General features: G+C 30.6%; 2 protein-coding genes across 6 annotated transcripts in view; both read right to left on the reverse strand.

Annotated features, from left to right (window-relative positions):
• LOC106627226 (V-type proton ATPase subunit Vha44) overlaps window positions 1-21441 on the reverse strand; it is a 31341-nt gene that overhangs the window by 6439 nt on the left and 3461 nt on the right. For 2 of the 3 annotated variants that reach the window (XM_014247276.3, XM_014247275.3), the window contains exons 2-3: window positions 14369-14511; window positions 13457-13610 (exon numbers count right to left, since the gene is read on the reverse strand). In XM_014247276.3, the coding sequence (XP_014102751.1) occupies window positions 13457-13610; window positions 14369-14500 (286 nt within the window). In that variant the 5' untranslated portion in view covers window positions 14501-14511. Of the gene's footprint in view, window positions 1-13456; window positions 13611-14368; window positions 14512-17159; window positions 17179-21441 lie in introns of those variants that run through there. The other variant, XM_036370079.2, reaches the window with a different exon arrangement.
• LOC138856878 (V-type proton ATPase subunit C-like) lies at window positions 250-7441 on the reverse strand. 3 transcript variants are annotated; one of them, XR_011395862.1, is made up of 4 exons: window positions 5756-7441; window positions 3022-3182; window positions 662-916; window positions 250-590 (listed from the first exon to the last, which is right to left on the reverse strand). XR_011395862.1 is itself a non-coding variant. In XM_070107757.1 (3 exons), the coding sequence occupies exons 1-3, from the start codon at window positions 6745-6747 to the stop codon at window positions 828-830; spliced, it is 1242 nt and encodes a 413-aa protein (XP_069963858.1). In that variant the 5' UTR covers window positions 6748-7441; the 3' UTR covers window positions 254-827. The 3 variants fall into 3 exon arrangements, 2 of the variants coding, with proteins under 2 accessions (XP_069963858.1, XP_069963859.1); XM_070107757.1 differs by having other exon boundaries at window positions 254-916; XM_070107758.1 differs by having other exon boundaries at window positions 255-916; window positions 3022-3119.

The raw sequence follows: 21441 nt of genomic DNA on the forward strand, positions 1-21441 counted from the left end.
GCAAATTTCAAGCAATGAAGTAACTGAGATACCATAAACAAGCTTATAATTAAGTATTACAATAAATAAATAACTAGCGTACAAAAGTGTTGTGATTTAAATATTGAGCTAAAGCTTAAACGCTACGGTGGAGATAAATATTTTCATAAAAAATAATTATAAATAACAAAATTATAATTAAATTTGTTGGTGGACTTGTATAAAAAAATTATAAATAACAAAATAACAATAACATTTTTTAAGTCGAAAATACAATATATTTTCATATTTTTAACAATTTCTTTGCAAATAAGAGTAAACATTTATATAACAATGGATAGAAAGGAAGTATAACATTTTATTTTTAAACAAATTTTATATATATAATTTTTGGAAGTAAATTAAAAAAAAATAGCAAAATTAAAAATAATTTACACTATTAGAATTAAAATAATCATAAAAAATATTAAATAAATATTGCACAATATTTTTTATATAAAATTCGCATTAATACAATTTGACTGTGCTCTTAACATTTTGTCGGAACATAAAATTTTTGGCATAAAATAGTAGTAAAACAGCAGCAACAAAATACACACGACCCTTGATTACTTAAAAAAATAACAACAACAAATAAATTTTATTTCATTATAATATCGGCACAATTATGGCACAAATATACTTTTATTTTGTCATTTGAACGCTTATTGGAAGCGCAGATGAGCAGTGAGCGGTGAACGTTGGTGGGTGGTACACATAGTAGTGGTTGTGGTGGTAGTGGTGAGTTGTGGAGCACAACACATGGACACAATTGGTGGACAACATTGACAGTTATGTATGGTATACATCTATGCACATGGTTGTATGTATTTATGTATGCAAGTAGCTAGTGATGGTGGCAAACACTCAAGGAATATCAGAATATCAGCATTATACACTGTGCGGCGTGAAAATAGAGCAAAGAAAATATCACACACAAATCATAGTTTGAATGAAAAATGTAAAAAGTCCATCTGACAGTAAGATAAACTAATATGCCTGCAATAGCAAGTTAAAAATACAACAAAAACAATTATTTATAAAACACAACTGAACGAGCGCAAAAGAAAGACTGACTGTGAAAGGGTGGGGGGGAAATGGAAGAAATCGGGTGTTATATATGTACATGTGTGGAATATACATACATACATACATACATACATACATATATACACGTATGTACTAATATGTATGTATTATGTGTGGTAATAGTATTTTTTCTTTACTTTTTTGTTGAAAGGGTGGTGTGTTTTGGAAGTCTGTGGAATCGTTGTACAAAATATTACACGGTTTGAGTAGTAACTGTTTCAAGAACTCAAATTATTTGTGTATTTATTTAATTTAAGGATAAACAAGTAAATTACTAAATTAGTGTTATAGTGTTTTCTTTCTTCTGTTTTATTGATGTACAATATGCAAATGTGTCAGTTACCGCCGATAAAAAATAACGATATGCGATGACTCATAAAGTAGTTCGATGAGATAAAAAATATTAAAAAAAAAAAATATTAAGAAAAAAAATATTTAAAAATTTTATAAAAGTAAGAAATAATATTTTTTTGCCAAAAAAGATATTTTACATTTTTTGGGATATGAAAACCTAAATTTTCTTTACTAATTTCATATAAATTTATCTACTTATTTTTTTAATTTTTTGAGCAATATTAAAAACGAGTTACAATTTTCGGTGATACGAAAGAAAAAATGTCTGTACAGCTTTGTAACACATACATTTTCAAAGAATAAAAAAAGCTATCAGTGGCATATTTCTCTTTTTTTATAATAATGAAATATTTCAGAATGTATTCCTTTATAAACAAATACTCTTCACAAATTTTGTAAAATCTCTATTCAAAAATCAATGTATCGGTAAATAATATCTAACACGGGTTTTATAGCACCACAAAACAAAATAAAAAAACAAAGCTTCATAAATGCATTTCTTATAACAAAGCGAGTATAAAAAGATCTTTGTCTCGATTTTGATCGCTCAGTTTGTATGGCAGCTATATGATATAGTGGTTCGTTCTGAACAATTTTTTGCAGATTGGAGCGCTGTTTTGAACAATAATTTATGTAAAATTCTGTGAAGATATTTACAAGGACTAGATTTTAAGCGAATATTTTGTACGGGAAGCATATTGAATTTATATATTTTTCAATGTTGCAGAAACAAAAACTTATTTAGCAAGTTTTGAAATAGTTCTATATCTATTAAATATGGATTATTTGGAAAAAATTGTGATAATATAAAGAAAAAAGCACAATTTAATTACTCAGAATCAGATAAAATGAAATCGTGGGCTTCAGTATTTAAGAAAAATAAATACAAAAATATCGATACATTTAATATAAAAATAAAAATATAAAATATCGATACATATATCCTACAATTCTCAATTTGACATCCCAACTTTTATATGAATTAGATGACGAATTATAATGATAAATATAATTAATTTGCATTATTCATATAAAATGTGTTACCTATCATTAGGCGCATTTCTTATTTATTGCGCTTAATAACAAACTTTATGAGTCACCTTACACATTGCTATGTATATATTTATGATCATACTTGTATAAATAAGATTATGTATGCCTTGTATTTGTATATTGCAGTTATGATTTACATGTTCTTACTAACATATTTGGCAAATTTACAAAATAATTTACACAAATTGCTGTGATATTATATACGAGTAGGCAAAGTGTGCGCAGAGCGAAGTAGAAAACAAAACGTGTGTGATAGAAAGAGAAAAGTTGACAAAGTGGAATTTGTGAAAACATAGGTGAAATAGTTGTTTTCATAAAGGAAACCGAAGAAGTGATTGCAAAATATAACGAAAGAAGAATAATATATCTGTATAAAATCCAAGAAAATGAAGGGAACTGAAAGAACGGAAATCTTTAGTAAAAAACAGAAAAAAAAACTATAATTCATAATTGGTTGAAAAAATAATGACAATATTTAGAATATAATTGTAAACCAGGTATGCTAACCTGGACTTAATGGGAATGCCGGTGGTTCGCCCAAATCTGTGTCCGGACTGGAACGACCGTGACTACTACTGCCACAACAACTACTCACTGGGGACGATCTATGAGTTGGTGTGAAATTAAATCCATTGTTTATATTTAATTGAAACGTTGATGAGCGACTGCTATAAAAAATGAGCATCGAGAGAGAGATAGAGACACAGAGAGAGAGAAAGAGAGATAACGAGGCGCGCGTTGTTGGACGTGATTGGATTGATTTGGTTAGGTTTACATTGGCAAATTATTCAGTAATTTCAATTTTGATTTAGGTGAACGGGTGCATTTGATGTCTGTATGTATGTATATGTGTATGTAAGTGTATTTGTATAAATTTGAAAATCGATAATTCTGGAAATTAATTATGTTTGATGAATCTACCGATCGGTGCATGATTGGTTATCGCTGATTGAACGTGTGCAAGTGCTTACTTCGATTGTTTTTTGTTTTGTTGTTTGTTCATTGGGTGGGCGTTAAATGTGTTGGTGTGGTTGGTGAAAATGTTGGCATTTTAAGTATATGTGGACATAACAATCTATGTATGTATATATGTGTGTTTAATTTGTGCGCTTCTATGCTTTCCGTGCGTTTGCGTATATCCTTTGTCATTATCGTTTGCTGGTATGTTTATGTGTATTAGGGTGTCCGTTATTTCCCCAATTTGAATTTTATTTTGCAAAGGCTCCCTGCAGTTTCAAGTTTTGCCGTAAAAAAAGGTTCCTATGAAATCAAGCCCAATTCAACCAATTTAAACAATGGCTAAGTTATATTTTCTTTACCCATATATACATATAACGTAGGATTTTTAAATATTTTACATTAAACAAGTAAATCTACAATTCGGAAAAAGTGATATTCTAATACAAAATTTTTCACTCTATAAAAAATATCTTCTTAATCTTTTTCATAAAAACATTTATTTAAAAATTATAGGCAGTTAAAGTTGTACATCAAATGTACTGAGCATTCATACTTGTAGAACACACTCTGTGTTGCTCATACGACATGGTGTACTGTACGAATACAGTACATTTGATGCATAACATTAACTGCGCACAACTTTTACAGAAACGTTTGTGTAAAAAAAACAACCCATTAAGACTTTTTTTGTAGAACAGAAAATTTTGCAGTAGAATATATTTTTCAAATCTGTAGGTTTATTTGGTTTGGAGATGAAAAATTCCATGTAAACTACATATATGCGAAAAATAAAATTATTTAGGCGCGATTTAAATAGAAAAGCGCGTTTAAAAAAAAAAATTAACTTGGAAAATAACAGACACCGTAATGTGTATGTACGTGCTGCAGAATTTATTGCTCTAGATTTTTCTTATGCAAACATATGTAAATTTTTTGTTAATAATTATCATACGTTCGTCTAATTTCTTATATTATTCGAAAAAAATCATAAGCTGACGCGAGTAGTGTTAATTGGGATTGAAATGTGGTAATCTAAATATTTTATCAAATGAATAATTTTGAATTTGCTAATTATTACAAATTTTATGTGAATTTTTTATTTTTTTTTAAACTTTATATCAAGTAAAGTATTTATAAAATCGCAAATAAAGTCATTGCTGTTCTGGTAGAATTAGAAAAATTAAAACGTTAATAAAAGAGGATAATGTCCGATACAAGTGAGGAGGTTGCAATTTAGAACAGGGTGTATTAAGTTTGCCACGAAGTTTGTAACGCCCATAAGGAAACTTGGGAGAACCTAGAAAATAATATACAATTTATACATATATATATATATATAAATGATGAGCGTGACGTTGCTGAGTCGATGACGCCATATTCGTCTGTCTGTGTATACGCGAACTACATAGTTCCTCAGTCACATCGGACCTATATCGGATCGCTAATGCGAACTGAATGATCAAAATCAAGTCTTTGTATGAAAAGCTTTTTTATTTGACAAGGTGTCTTCACGAAATTTGGCATATATTGTGCAGCGAACGCTACAATCTCCGCTTACATTTTTCATATCGGACCACTATAGCATATAGCTATTATATAAACTGATCGATCAAAATGAGGTGCTTTCTTCGTAAAGTTTGCTTTTTCATTGTCGGTATAGACACATTTATATAAAAAAAATGTTCGGCATATAACGGTTGTTATTTTAAAAAACAAAAAAAAAACGGTATAAGCGATTAGATGATTTCGACTTACACCGATGGCAATATCATTCCTATTTTTTTTATTTTATAAGATTTTACTAGCATTCCTTCAGTAAAAATCTAATCTTACAAAACAGTGACTTTTTTTGCGATTTCAAAAAAAAAAATTATAATATAAATATATATATGTTGAAATGTACGCTTTTGTATTTATTAATCTTAACCTCATCATGTTTGAACATTTACGTAATTGCTTAACGACTGGCTCTCGCCTTTCGTGGGTCGATCTGTATCTCTTCTCTTTGCATGGCGCTCATCTTCACTATAGCTGTTGTTGTTCTTGTTTTGTGTTTAGTTGATTGAATTATTTGTTTTTTTTTTTGTTGTTGTGTATTGCTTATTTAGCATTTCGGCTGGCTGGATGGGTGTAGTTTGGCTGTTGGTATTTGATATTTGGTGTGTTTTGGGTTTTGAAGGTATTTGGTGTTGGGTGTTTTGGTGTTTGGTGTAGGTGTTGGCTAGTGTAGGATGTGGATGGGTACGTTAATGAGTGATTTGTTCTTGTGATTTGTAGATACCTGCTCTTTTTCGAATTTCTTTTATGCCTATGAAACCACCAATCGAATGTATCACTCAAATCCGACGTGCTGTTGCTGCCCTTCAGGTTCTGCTGATCGTGTCCCTCACCACCGTCCGAGAGCGGCGACTGATGGTGGTGATGATGAGGCTGATGATGGTGGTGGTGGTGGAGTTGTTGTTGTTGATGATGATGGTGGTGGTGGTGATGTTGTTGCAACAACGGATGTTGTAGGTGAAGCGGTTCGTGGTGTTGCTGTTGTTGGTGATGGTGGTGCTGTTGGTGGGGATGATGCTGTTGTGACTGATGCAGTTGCAGCATATTTGCGCCGCTACAACTGATCGTCAAACCCAAACGATTATTATTATTTATGTTGCATGTGTTGTTGTTATTGTTGCTGGAAAAGCTGTTAAAAAATTTACTAGCGGTAGTAGTAGAAGTAGTAGTAGCAGCGTTGCGGCGCTCATCAGCGACCATTGTGGTGGGCGCCGATGTGGAGCAATATGAGGCATTATTAGCAACAACGGCAGCGGATGCGCAATCGGCGGCAGAGGTGCAGGCGTAGGCGTAGGCATTGGCGGATGCGGTTGCGGTTGCGGATGCGATGACGGACGCATGGCATGTAGGCACATTCAGGGAGGAAGAAGTAAAAGGATAACATTCATCAGCCTCAAGGGTGGTGGCTGTGGCGCTCGCACTAGCGCAGGCGCTGACGCCGCTCGCGCTAACGCTAGCGCTCACATTGGCACTGGCAGCACATTCATCACACGCGCACACAGGCGACGATGCACACAAATCGAATTCACGCTCAGACGCAGACGCTGCAGATGCCTCGCTAGAGGAGCAATTATTTAGGCTTCCGGTGTGGCATGCGGAACAAGTGGTAGTGGTAGTGGTCGTGTCACGACTATTCGATAAATTTGATGCTTTACCCGTCAATTCCGAATGCGCATGCGTGTTGTCGTCGGGCGGCCCCGGACCTGTTACATACATACACACACACACATATACACAAACATATGCATATATATATATATATTGTACACATATAAAACACACACATATACATATGCATAGTCAAATATGCATGTAACGGTAGTTGTTAGGTGACACAATTGGCACAAGGGGCGAAATATTCAGTCGCAAACGGTCGGTGGATCGATCGATCGTCAGGTAGACGACGTTGTGCGTGCAGTTTTCGAGGGCAGGGGGGTTGTGAGGATGTTGGCGGTGACGGTGACCACGATAGCAACGGTATCAAATTCGATTACGATTTCGTTTTCAATCCGTATCGATAGTGTTGTTGTTGGTTGTGCATGTAGTAAATTAATTGTTGTAAGTGTGTGCGTACATAGATGTGTGTGTGTGTGTTTTTTATAGTGTGCGTGACAGGCAAACATTCCATTGTGTAACACGTTCGCAGGATAACAGTTGTTTGCAATTGTCGGTTGCAGGATAAGTGCGCAGCGAGTTTTTCCAGTTTTTTATTAGATTTTGTTTTTTTTTTTCGCCGGTTGTTTCATTCATTGGTTGGTACGGTGTTGGATTAGTTTTTGGATTTTCATTCATTTCAGGTATAATTTTCAGTTTGAAAAAATACAAATTTAACATTTGAGTTGCACATTAAAAGAAATATACTTTAAATGCGCTCCTCAGTACAAGAGGAAGGCATTTAAATTGGTTTATAAATAATAAACAGAGCATCTTATAACAAAATTAAATCGAATTTACTAGAAATAATGTTTTAAAAAATCTAATTTATTCCCTAGAGTTTGCAATAGTATAATTTGTAAAAATATTTCTAATGTAAGAACATATGATTTATTCTGATTTGTTTAGTTTGACGTTCGGCACTTTGTTAGAAGCCTTGCAAATTTGCTTTAATTAATTACTACATACATAAATGCACTAAAATTGCTACTCATGAAGTTAAATCGCGCGCTAAACGACAAGGTTTGTATTCTTAGAGAGTAAGTTCAAATAAGAAAGTATCGAAACATAAATTAAGTATTGATTAAGAAGGTTAATTAAATTAAAATTATACAAAATTAAGTGATGAGTTGCAAAAACATTTAAACGTTAGCAAAATATATCAAAAAATTCTTTGAACATAATTTTTTTGCATGTACCGTGCAGCAAAACGAACATTTCAGCATAACAAATATATAGCATGTTGCAAAGCAGTTTTTACATAATCACAAATATGTACAAAATTAATAAAAAATTAAGAATAATTATTAATATAAATATGTACATTAGGGTATCCGTTACTTCCCAAGTTTCTAAAAAAAATCTCCAGAGTAGACAAGCTTTTATTTTAATTGGTATTATTTTTATCTTCTTCTGTACTAATTTTTTTTATCTCCAAAGCAAATAAACTTACAACTTTAAAAATAGAATGTCCTAATACAAAATTTAGCGATTTACTAAAAAGGTCCTGTTGATTTTCTGCATAAAGAAATGACTTTAAAAGTTATACACAGTCAAAGTTATACATCAAATCTACTGAGCATTCATGCAAGTGATTTACACATTCTCGGTTGCTCATACGACATGGTGTACCATTTTACAGTACACTTTATAACTTTAACTGCGTATAACTTTTAAAGGAATGTTTTTGTGGAGAAAATCAATAGCATCTCTTTTGCAAAGCGCTCATTTTTGTATCAGAATATAAAATTTTAAAGTTATAGGTTTGCCTGTTTAATGCAAAATATTAAATATATAAATTTTTAATTCCATGTTATTGACATGAGAACAGACACATGACTTAGGCACGGTTTAAATTTAAAATCAAGAACTTGTTTAGATTAAATATTTTTTTCGGGCAAAAACTGTGATATCAGATTTCGTTTGCAAGAAAAACATCAACTTATGAAATTACAGACACCCTAATGTACATTTATAAGTTTATAAAGCAGAGTACTTTTAAACGTCATATCATTTACGTTTACTATGATAGTTTATACTATAATAAATTGTATTACAAACTCAAAAATATTCCTCTCTTTTGGTGCCATGATATTAAGAAACAAAAACCAGTGTTGTAATCGGGGTAAAATCATAAAAATATCGGAACACCAGTACTATTAAGCGATTATAATCACTTTCAAGTCAGAAAAAACATGTTTTTCGTGATTTTTTTTGAAGAACCATTTTATTTAACAAAAAAATAAAAATTATTGTACATTTACAGAATTTAATGAACTTTAATAATCGTTGATTAATTTTAAAACATTTGTGATGTCCTTGGTCCTGTAGCCAATCTTCAGGAGGACTTAAAAAAAAAAGGTGTCTGGCGGTGAGGAAGATTTTTCTGTTTAAAATTACCTCAAATTCTTAAACAATAAAATATTATTGTAATAGATCACTAAAGGTAACGACTAAAATGGCGGCTTCCCAAAAAAAAAAAGTTTGTAAAGAAATTTACATTTCAGAGTGGTTCAACAAATTGAAATTATTATCAAAAATCTTATTCCTACGATTATTACTTGACAAATATATCTACGAATATAAGGTCTTGTAAAAATTTTAAGTCGACCTATCTCCGAAACTATTTCCGGGATTAACCACAAATTTTCGCAGAATATATTTTCAAATATATGTATATTTGATATCTGAGCGAAAAAATATAGAATTCTAAGATGCACAAGTGGATGTAACCCCTTAAGGATTATTCGTATTATGTTCATATTTCAAATATCTAGTTATCCTATATATTTGTTTCAATTAATTTTTCATTTGACGTTTAAAAGCTCTGCTAAAAAAAATAAAAATAAGTGACGATATGATTAGCCTGCAAACTTAAAAGTAAAGCGAACATGTCCAAACACAGCAACTATCTTTACTCATATGTACATACATACATATATATCTGTAAATAAAAACGCTATGTACATACAAACAAACATATGCACATGCAGACATTTTCAAAAACAAATAAAATATTAAAAAAAAAAAAAATTTAAAAACAAATAAATTTAAAAAAAAATTTTATAAATTTTTTTATAAAAATAAATTTATATTAAAAATATAATATATAAAAAATAAATTTATATTAAAAATATAATATATAAAAAAAAATTCACAATTAAAATTATTACAAAGATTTTTTAAAAAATATTTCTAAAGTAATTTTTATAAACAAAATAACAACAAAACAGAAATCTCCCAAAAATAGCGGTGTGTGCTTGCACTTCCCACAATTCAAATTCAAGTCGGTGTTTTTTCACAAACATTATATAATATTTTCAAAAACACATTTGCCATATGAAAAGAAAAACATAAATGTTGCAAGTTCCTTATGGAGAACACAACAATTAGTGCACAAAAACAATAACAAATAATACAATATGTTGCGATTAAGTTGAGAGCGTGTGTATTGAAAGTGATTCTTAATGAACTGAATTAACGATACAACGAACAAACGAACGAGCGAGCGAACGAACGAACGTAAATAAATTCACAATTGAACAACAACAAAACACTGTTTTTATCTCTGAGCATGATTTAAAAACTAATTGGTTTTCTGGGTAGATGTTTGGTTGTTCGATTGGTTGGTCGGTTAAACGATTTTTACATGGCAAATCTAGCCGGTAAGGACATCAACCATTTGGCTCTCAAAACAGAGGCAATGTCAGTTCTCCAATAAATTAAATATGTTTATATATTTTTATAACATTTTTACAACAAATTTCGTTAATAAAAAAATTTACGGAAAAAAATGAAGAAATGAAAATGTTTAGCGTCAGATTGTGCGGTGACAGGAAGTTTATGTTTTAAGTTTATGAGCAGAAATGAAAAAAATGTTAACGGTCGATATTTGTTAATTTAGCAAAATGTTTTTGTTATTGTGGTAAATGGTTTATGGGTAAACAAATAATACGAGATGATACATAAAATTTTTCCAGCTGACAACCCTCTATTTTATAAACAAGAGGCTAACAAAACTTCAACTTTTGTAAAAATTCGCTAAAGTGACGTCAGCAAAGTGGCAGATTTGATGTCATCTATGAAATTAGGTAAAACGCTTTCAGTGTAATGGCTGTGTTTAAAATCACAAATGGACGATACTCAACATGAGGAGATACTCGAAATTTCAATCGATGTAAGTATGTACGAAAATAATTTAAATTATAAGTTTATTTATTAAAATAATATTTATGAAATAAATTTTTTCATTTCTGATTATGTGAAATAATTTATTTACAAAATTTACAGTTTTAGGCACGGAATAGGTTATGGAAACTTGAAGGAATAGCAAAATTGGCCAATAACAATTTATGGGAGTATGAGAACATACATATGACCTAATTAATAAAAAAAGTTACTTTTTTTTAATAATATTTCCATGACATTTCTCATTATTTTTAAAATTTGGAAAATTTTAGACCAAAATTGTGTTTTATTTTTAACATCAAAATTATTATTATTTTAAATTAATTAGTAAGATGTTATCGATAACTGATGGGATAATTTGCTGATTTTTTCAGCGTTATTGTTAATTTTTAGACCAAAAAGGTATGGATTTTTTTTCTATATCAGAATTGCCGTTTTTTCTATTTGATTGCCAAGGTAATTATTACCATGTTATCGATAAATCGCTAACTTTTTTGCTCATATTGGCCTATGCGGTTTTCTAAATTTAAATTTTTATATGAGATTCTAAAGTTAATACGGAAAATGTTCTCGAATACCGCAAAACTTTAATAGAATGAGCACAAAAGTGCGAAAATATGAGTATAACAAATATTATGAGATTCAGATGAAATAATATTTCACTAAGTGCACTCTTAAGATTAGGATTTTTATAAGCTGTGAAATTGCAACCGACCTCTCATGACGTAACTTTTTATTTCTCGATAACGATTTCGTTAAAAATTAATATGGGTTTATAAAAATAAATATGATTGGTAAGTTTTGCTGAGATTTGAGTATTAAAAACAAAATTTATCATTATTATTGCCTTATTACTTACATATGTATATGAAAAATAGGACTATACATTTTTTTCGCAACTAAAATCGATTATAAATATTATAATATGAGCGTTATATTAAAACATAACTGCATTTAATAATCGAACAATATATATTTTTTACACAAATAACTTTCTATGCGAAATTCCGGCAACGACAGTCTTTCCAATTTTTTTTCTGATTAGTCATTGTGGGGCAAAATTGAGCTACCCAAATTTCAATAATAAATAGAATTACCCTAATCACGCGTCATTCTATTTGTGAACTTATTCGTGTGGGCACAAAGGAAAAAAGGAAAAATATTTGTGGATTGTTGTTCCATAGAAAATTTGGACCAACCATAACACGGCAAAGTGTGGGACTTCAAGGAGGCTAACTGGGGTGAAGCCGCTAAAAATGGTCGTAGAATGAATATAAGCTGGAGTCCTACACTAAAATACATATGTACGTTGTATATGAGTTATGTACATATGTTTGTATGTATGCATATTTGTTTGTGTGGCAGCTTTATAGCCAGTCTGCATTTGTAAATAATTGTTAGTAGTAAATGTTGTATGTATGTATGCATGTAGTTGTAAATGACATAGTAGGCACTTAAAAAAAAAGAGTACAAAAAACAACAACACAATAATTTTTTATGACTGCTTTTACAATTCTTCTCAACGCATGTATGCATAAGACGAAAAAAAAATAGAAGGCTTATAAGAAGCGCATCTCGACAAAGCGACACACAGTGTTGCCAGACTGAGATGTGATGATTGTGCGTATGAATTGGATAATGAAATAAATGAAAAAAAGCACAAAAAACAAGTAAGTTGGTGAAAAAGCAAAATAATTTTTTTGAAAATAATACATAAACAAATATTATTAATGAAAACAAATAATAAAAAAATCAACTTGAAATAAAAAAACACAAAAATAAATCAAGAACCAAAAAGTCTAAATAATAATAAGTTACTAAATAATAAACAAAGAAAAAAGGGGAACTTAGAGGAGTTTTATATTGTTCAATTTTTTATTAATCACAGACACCGCTTGTTTCCAGCTGAAAATCGATTAGTTTTTAAATCTGTACTTTGTACGCACTAAATTTAATAATAGTTTTTGTAAAATTGTTTTCGTATTAATTTTAATAAATAATTTTTTTATGGTAATCAACGCTAGTGGGGGTGTGTTTTATACACGATTTGCGTATTTTGGGGTATTCAAAACGTAAAACCAACTATTTCATTCCATTTTGGGTAGACAAACATTGTTAAGTTTTATTTAAAAGGCTTTGCAAAAATAAATGCACAATTTTAATTGTTGTTAATACGCTTTCGGTTAATTTTGTTATTTGAATTTTTTTGTTTTAATGTTTATTTTTTTAATTTTAATTACTATTTTGGCAACGCAATCAACATTCCAAACGATTTCTACTAAAAAAAAAACAACATATTGTTGGTGTTAGTGTATACAAAACTTTCTTCTTGCTCTTTTTGGTTAATTCTTTTATTAAGCACACAAGTATGCTTTGCTTGCGTGCTTTTCTGCTATTTTCGGTATTTTCTACAAAAATGTGTTTTGTCAAAAGTAAGAAGAAAATTGTTTTAGTCTTAAAACCAAACAAAATATTTCAAACTAAATTTACTAATTATTGTTAAAGTACATATATGTATATATGTTCTTTATATAGTCTATTCCAACATATGTGTGTGTAGTTTAGTAATTGCACTTGTACTTACTGTTGTTGGCGAGTAGATTTTCGTGCAATTTATCGCGTTGATCCTCGAGCACCTCACCCAAATAGGCGGCAACTTTGCGTGTTATTTGCTCCACATAAGTGTCCAGTTTACCCAAATCATCGGAGAGACCGACCAATTGATCGAGTGTACCGACCTGGAAGATTGGCAATGATTATTAGAGAAAAATTAACAGATTTGTGTACACCAGAGTGAACAAGCACTCAGAGCGTAATATGATTCGTTAAATTTTTTGCGTTTATAACTTTTTAATCGTAGTTATTGCTTCATACTACGGTTTATTAAAAATTTTTTTATAAAAAAAATGTTTTTATAAAGTTTTTGTATTTTTTAAAATTTTTTCTAGTTTTTCTTTTTATTTCTTAATTTTAAAATTTTTTAATTGTTTTAATTTTTTTTTTAATTTTTTATATAAATTTTTTTTCAACTACAAAAGTTTTAGGTCAAAATTTTTTTTATTGCATTTTAAAGAATGTTACTTTTTTGATTAACTAATATTTTATAAGAGTCTTTATAAAAAAAATATTTTTATTAAAAAAAAGTCAAAAACAATTAAATGATAACAGAAAAAATTAAAATTAATTTATTAACAAAGTTTTTTTGCAGAATATTGAATTTATAACGGACCTAAAATCGAATGAAATACATTTCCGTAAGTTATTCAGCAATGTGCCAAAATCTAGGCAACGTTTTCTCCTACAACCTGGATAAGGATTTTTTTTGTATAAAAAAAACCTACTTATTACTTATAATTTCTTATAAGAAAAAAATTCATAAAGAATGATTATTATAAAGAAATTATATACATACACAATTATATTATATAAACATTTTCAACTTTTTTTATAATTTTTCACAAAAATATAAATATATTTTACCAAAAATTACAATTACCTTCAAGTCGGGTATATGAAACTTATAGTTGTTGCATAGATTATTTTGTTTGCTGGTGAGATTGTTCATGGTGTCGAACGTTTGTTGGCAGGTTTTGTCGCCAGGGGCTGAAATAAGCCAATACTCGGACATCTTGATGATTTCTAAGGGATTGTAGAGAATTTTGAGAATAAAATAAGTAAATAAATAAATTATAGACAATGAATATTTGTATGTATGTAAGCAAACACGCGCCAAGTCACAAATAATGAAAAAATGTACGACAATTTTTTAGTAAAAATCAATCAACATTTCCTTCCACACAAATTGAGCATTGATTAAAAAAATTCAATTCAAATCTCAGCTAGACAAAGTTTGAAATAAAGCAACCTCTTTCTGGTGAACCACGCCAAAGCATTCAAACTCAAGAAAAACAAACACAGACGAACGCATGAGGAGCGCATGGCATGCGACATGACATCACATTGCATAGCAGGGCAGAAGAGTCAATGGTCACTTAATGGACGAGTTGTCTCGACATGCAATGGAATTGCTTGCATTTAACGGTTATATAAAATATTCAAATATATGCGCTTGTATGGACTTCGCTTTTGTACGGTTTACAACTACAAGTACAACTACAGTAATCCCAATAGGAGTCAAGGCGAAGCGTAGCGAGAGAGATGACAAACAACTAACTGGGAACCACCAACGCTTAAGCATAGCAGCGAAAGGAAAACATATAAATAAATAAATATTATCCAACTTATATTACAAAAAAAAACAAAACGAGGTGAAATGAAGGTAAGGCAACAGTAGTTGGTTGCGCTCATTACGGATAAGTAAATGCATTGCGGTTGTAAAATCAATAGATCCCTTTAATTATTTATAGTGTTGTAAAACTTTCAATTGATATCGCATTGAACTTGAACGGCGGCGAATAGTTTTACGAAGGACTCAGGAAGTGACATTCAACTACAAATAAACGCTATTTTACATATGACTGCATAAGTAATGATTAGATATTTATATGCATGTGTAGGTGTGTGGTGATCACAGCTGTACATAAGTCGCATGCCACGGCGTATAAATGTACTTGTGTAATCGAGATTAAGTAACGTCCGATTGAAATCGGTAACTACATGCTAGTTAATAAAATTAAAGATGAAACTATGGATATATAGATAATACTTAAAAGGAAATATAAATTATAAGACAAAAATAAATAAAATTAAACAAACCACTAAGTGATTATGGAAAAAATTTAAATATATTAGAAAAAAAATTAAATATATTAGAAAAAAAAAATTTATATATTAGAAAAAAAATATATTAGCAAAAAATATAAAAATATTAACCAAAATATTTAAAAAAAAATTTTAATAAAAAAAAAATTGAAATGTTAATAAAAATTAAAATATGGACAAAGCAAATAAAAACATACGTGTTGAAAAAATATATATATAATAAATTATCGTTGGGAACAGAGAAGAATTCCAAGAATTTTTAATAATATCAAATAATAATAAAATTTGTCAATTGCGCCAAGTTTTCAAATAATTTCAAATAATAAACTTCTTATAGTTTAAAAGAGGGTTGCTACAATTTTCTTTTGAGAATATAGCAGTTTGATCCAGATTTGTTTATCTGCATATATTTTTACAAATAGCGTACAAAACAAAATACATTTGTATTTTTAAAATGATATGAAAAATATTTAAAGAGTTTACGAATTGTATATTTTAAATAAATCGAAGATTTAATTATTTGGCATATTTCGAAAATTTTTTTGTTAGTGACAACCAAAATATGATAGGAACAATTTGAAGAAATATTTTTGAAAACGAAATTGACATTAAGTTCTTTAAATAAATGCTTGCAAGTTGTTTTGACAACAAAAAATTCAGCTATTATTTAAAATATTCTTTCAAAATTAAGGTCATTTAAAAAATCTTAAATATTAAATCCATGGTTGCAAACAATGCATTAGAAAGAATTAAATTAGCATTTCAATAATTTTTTTTTAATCTCGAACATCTTAATTAAAAATTTTCAAATTTCTAATCTCAAATACCGGATTGAGAGATAATAAAAAAAATGTTAATCCCAAGTTTATGATTAAAACTAAAAAAAATTATTTTTTGAATTTGCATTTTATCGCATAGATATTAAGAATTTATTTATTAAGAAACAAAATTATTTAATTGAAATGTATGTGCACATAAATAAAAATATATAAGAAATACTGAAAAGAAAAAAAAGTAACATATAACCACACGGATATAAAAACAAATCGAAACGGATATTTAATATAAATTCATTAAAAAAGCAAGTGATATAAAGTTAAATAGAAAAAATATATATACAAACATAAAGCAAATAATGAAATATTAAGAAGATTATTAAGAAAAGTGATAAAAAAATATATTCAATTAAGAAATTTTAAAATATAACTTCCAATACCTATTCAAATTACCAAGGAGAATGCTTTTATAAGTCATTTAAAATTTTTTTGTGATAACCGCGCACGCGAGCGGTCTAATTATTGAAAGTGTATAAAAAATATTACTTTCTTTTTGTTGATTAAACCTGCATATGGCAGCATCATAAAATAAAATAACATAAATTAAGAAAAAAAAACTAGTGTTTTGAATTAGTAACTACAAACTTTTTTTATAAAATTTTTTCAATTGCTCAAAGCCATTCAAACACATACACAGACTCGAGCACTCAGTCAACTTTATAAACACATTCGTATATACTTATAGTAAATTATTATTTATTTTTGTGTGAACTTGCACACATTACATACTCGTCCGCTGATGGCATACAACAATTCAATGCGTGAGTGTATTGAGTGCTTAGCGTGAAAACTTAGCTGGCCTCTTAACATTTTCCACAACAATAAACACTTTCAGCATTGACAATTCTCGCTCTGTTTTAAAAAAAATTTATATTTGCACTGTTTTGTTTGTGAACTATTTTAGTAAATTATTTCTCTCCTTAATTGCAAACAATTTAGATGTTATTGTGGATTCTAAAAATTAAACAGAATTTTTAATTTGGCTAAGTTTTTCTCTTGTATTTAAATATTTATTTCACCAACGAAGGTTTCCGTACACGGCGGCGCTCTGTTTGCAACTGAATTCGTCCTGGGAAATTTCATTCCCAACAAGCAAGCATGCAAGCTATGTCAGTACAAGAGCGAGCCAGCCAAACCTAAAAACGCATAGCCAGGCCGCAGCTAAGCAATAATGTGTGTTGCTCCAGACCACCGCCCCACCCCATGGCAGCATATGGTGTCTAAGTCAAGCGAAAATGGTGATAGATGAAAATACATGCATGTACACACATATATACAGAGGTGAGAAGTGGAAGCGCGGTATGCGCTTGGACATGCTGGCGTCCATTGTTGTCACTTAGTCGTACAGACAGTCTGGCTGACTGCTGGCGGCATGTTTGTTTGTGTAATTTTTTGTTTTTCTATCTCTTGTCGCTCAACACGTCCTTTCGTCACATTTCGGTATTCGGCATTCGTTGCGCTTCACCGCTCCAACTTTCAAGCATCCAATAGAATTATATGTATGTAAGCTTTTTTTTTTGTTATGAGCGCAAAATGTCAACAATGCGTACGTTGCTGTCATTTAATTACTGTTGTTGTCGGTTGTGTGTGTTGTTAGAAGTTTTTCCCATTGCCGTTTGTGCAGAAAACAATGACCCACACATTGTTGGCATGCGTGTACGTGTGTGTGTGTTTGTGTTGTGAAATAAATTGGATTTTTGTGTGAGATAAACAAATGGCGCGTAATGTCCAATAATGGTTGGCTGCATTTGTTGGTGTTGTAAAAGGAGGTTCCCACTGCCCATTTTCATTATTAAAAGTACCGATATCTTCGAAATTTCGAAGGGCATCAATCACATTTGTATGTGTGTATATGTAATCAGCGTTGCATTTGTTTGCGCAAGCGAGCAAATGTTGTGTGAGTTGAAATTATTTGTTTTTTTTTGTGCTTTGTAACCGTTTGTATGCACATAAATTATTTCTCATGGTTAAAATATTTATATATGTATATGTTATAGGGATGTTGAGATTTTTTCAAGAGGAGTGCTAACCGAGTAAAGTAAATAATAAAAAAAGATTAAAAAAAAAACCGTACTCTAAAAAAATTATTTAAAAAAAACTAAAAAAAAATTCAAAAACCAAAAAATATATAACAAAAATTTAAAAAGAAAAAACTAAATTTAAAAAAAATATTAAAAACAACAATAAAAAATATGTATATAATAAAAAAGAACTTAAAAAAATTTATAAAAAAATAGTATAAGAAAAGAAAAAGTAATAAATAAAAAAATACTTATTAATTAATTAAAAAATAAATAAAATTATTAATTAATTTAATAAAAAATAAAATAAATTAATTGTGGAATATATTTCAAAGTAAACAATTGATAATATAAAGCATTTGAATAACGGAAATAAAGTACTCAAGTCGAATTGATAAAATTAAATGAAAAATAAATAAATAAATTGACCTTTAAAAATTAGATACTAAAATTTTAAAACGATATCTCAAAAATTTTTTTGAATTATAAACTTCTAAAATGTAGCCGCTCAGATTAATCAGCTCCAACGGTATGTATCTTTAAACGCGTTTAAAATCTATATTTTCTAAATTTGCTTGAGTGATTTTTCGGCAAATGAACCGATTACTATTAATTATCTTCTGCAAAAACAAAAACTACCAAAAATTTTGCGCAAAAATAATTTTATTTTAACACCGACATTTTCTAAAATTTTTCATTATGTTTTTTCGACTGTAGGTTGTTGTATGGACAATATCTTTATGATAATCTAAAAAAGAATCCTTCAAAGATAAATATGGGCTAAATCTATATTTTTATAAAATTTAAGGTACGTAATATGTCTAATGACTGTGAAAGAGATAAAGAAAGAAATACAATTTTCAGTAAATTTAAGTTAGCCATCAGCCATCTTAAGCATTTGTCACAATTCTTCTAAGCGCCCTAAGCACTGCTTGCCGCACAGTACTTTATTATTTGCAAAATAATTTTATTTTAGCAAAAATCAAAATATACACACTAAAGGATAATTACGCCATCACAATTTCAAATAAAAAATTCCTTTCACAAAACCGCAGACACAAAGAAAAACACTAAATTATATACCATGCATTTTTGGTGTATTTGCGCACATCTGTAGAGCATGACTAATGCCACCACCGAAAAAAAACAACCAAATCAAATAGCAACCAATCGGCATACTACAAGTGAACTTGCATATGTATGTATGGATGTATGTGTGTGTGCACAATTTGAAGTAAAATTTGACAAAACAAATTGCAAGTGGCGCCACGAACGGAAGTGTGCCACTCACACCACACGAATCGCGCAATTGCCACGCGTTATAAATGCAATCGGCGATAGCCAGGATATAAACGTGTCTGCATGCACAGTGCAGCGGAACGAATGTGCACACATATGTATGCATATATTGTATATGTATGTATGTAAATACAAATAAAACGGGACAGTCAGACAAGTAGTCAGCATGGTAACGAAACACAATGAGCAACCTTGTAAAGTTCAGTAATACTTTTCGGACGCGTGGCAAGGCGAACGAACGAATGAGCGCACAAATTGTATTATGACTAGGCGAACGACAGGGCGTATGAGTAACGCAAACACGGTGCTTGTATGCTTGTGGCTACATGTGTGTACATTGTATGTAAGTATAAGCGTATACTTTTGTGGCACACATTACTTAAATATACTTATTATTCAGTATTCCTTAGTGTTAATGCTATTTTTAGCACACTCACGACACCAACTTCCTACCATTGGCTTCCGCAATAAATATGTATGTGGCCGAATAAAGGGCTACTCACAGAGCGAATGCCATGCACAGGACAATGTGGCACCGCAGCACAATTGATTTCCACCTGCATAGCAAACAACAATTCACAATTGTATATATTGTATACAAACACATACAAAGCCTTATTTGCACACACACGAGTGCATACATACATAATGTGATAATGTGACGAAATGCAGCTAATGGCTTGGTGGCGTCGCTCGGCTAGCGACCAGCTTATGCATCAAACATCGACACAGATCGACAATCTCAAAATATTTCCTGCCAATAGCCACCGCCGCGTAGAGCGCAAACGTCAAGGCGATCGAAATCGTCGTAACGCTAAGTGAACACCGAAAATAGTTGCGAAGTGTTTTATAAGAAACAATAACAAACAACAAAACTAAAAAAAAAAAAAAATATACACACAAGAAAAGAAAATAAGAAAAAAAGCAAAATATAACGGGAAAAACATAAACAACTCCAAAGCATGCTGGCGCCAACGAGACTAAGTGCAGCGCACCAATGACGCCTGAACCGATGGGTGGGTGGTTGTTGTTTTTGTAGCGGAAGAATTGTGAGTGGTAAGTGGGTTTGGTGGTTAACTGCTACTTGCCGCCATCCACCGTATGGCGCATAGTCGCGGTAAGCTATTGGAAAGTAAATATGATTAGGAAAAGTCAGCGAAATTCGAAAGGGAAAATGGCAAATGTGCGCGTTGTCACGGCGAAAATTTTGCGCAAACGCAGCAACAACAAATAGTGGAACTATGTTAAACTCGAATGTGCGGCGACAAAGCGGTGTGTGGTGCCGTTATTTGGCTGAATGGCTGGCTGGCGTCGTCAATGCTGACGAAAGCGCTGATAGTGACGGTAATGCTAAAGATTCATAGCCGTGGGGGTGAATACTAAGCAAGCAGCGAACAGTGCAATAGAGACAGAGGAAGCAAGCAGCCATGTCACGCGAAACAACGAAGTTACGCGTACGCTGTTGTTGCTGTTGCTGCTATATCCCCATATTGTGGTGGCAATAGCAAAGTTTGTTGGCACTGCGCGCTTAAACACACACATACATATACATACATATATGTATATGAGTATTTTAATACAATTGGCGTACTGAACACATATACAAATGTTCACAGTGGCGTGCATTGCAACAACGAGCGTATAACGTTTGCTTTTCTGTAGCGTAGTTTGGTGTACACCCCAAGTGCTGA

Source organism: Bactrocera oleae, chromosome 4, assembly GCF_042242935.1.
Source record: "Bactrocera oleae isolate idBacOlea1 chromosome 4, idBacOlea1, whole genome shotgun sequence".
Classification (NCBI taxonomy): Eukaryota; Metazoa; Arthropoda; class Insecta; order Diptera; family Tephritidae; genus Bactrocera; species Bactrocera oleae.

Bases quoted from the DNA above. Each gene is read 5' to 3' on its own strand.
- LOC138856878 (XM_070107757.1), bottom strand. From the start codon at position 6,747: ATGTATGTAACAGGTCCGGGGCCGCCCGACGACAACACGCATGCGCAT. The intron at 3,183-5,755 runs GTATCTACAAAT...CATTTTTTATAG, and splicing joins AGAAATTCGAAAAAGAGCAG to CAGTCGCTCATCAACGTTTC. The intron at 917-3,021 runs GTTAGCATACCT...CACGCCGCACAG, and splicing joins GGCATTCCCATTAAGTCCAG to TGTATAATGCTGATATTCTG.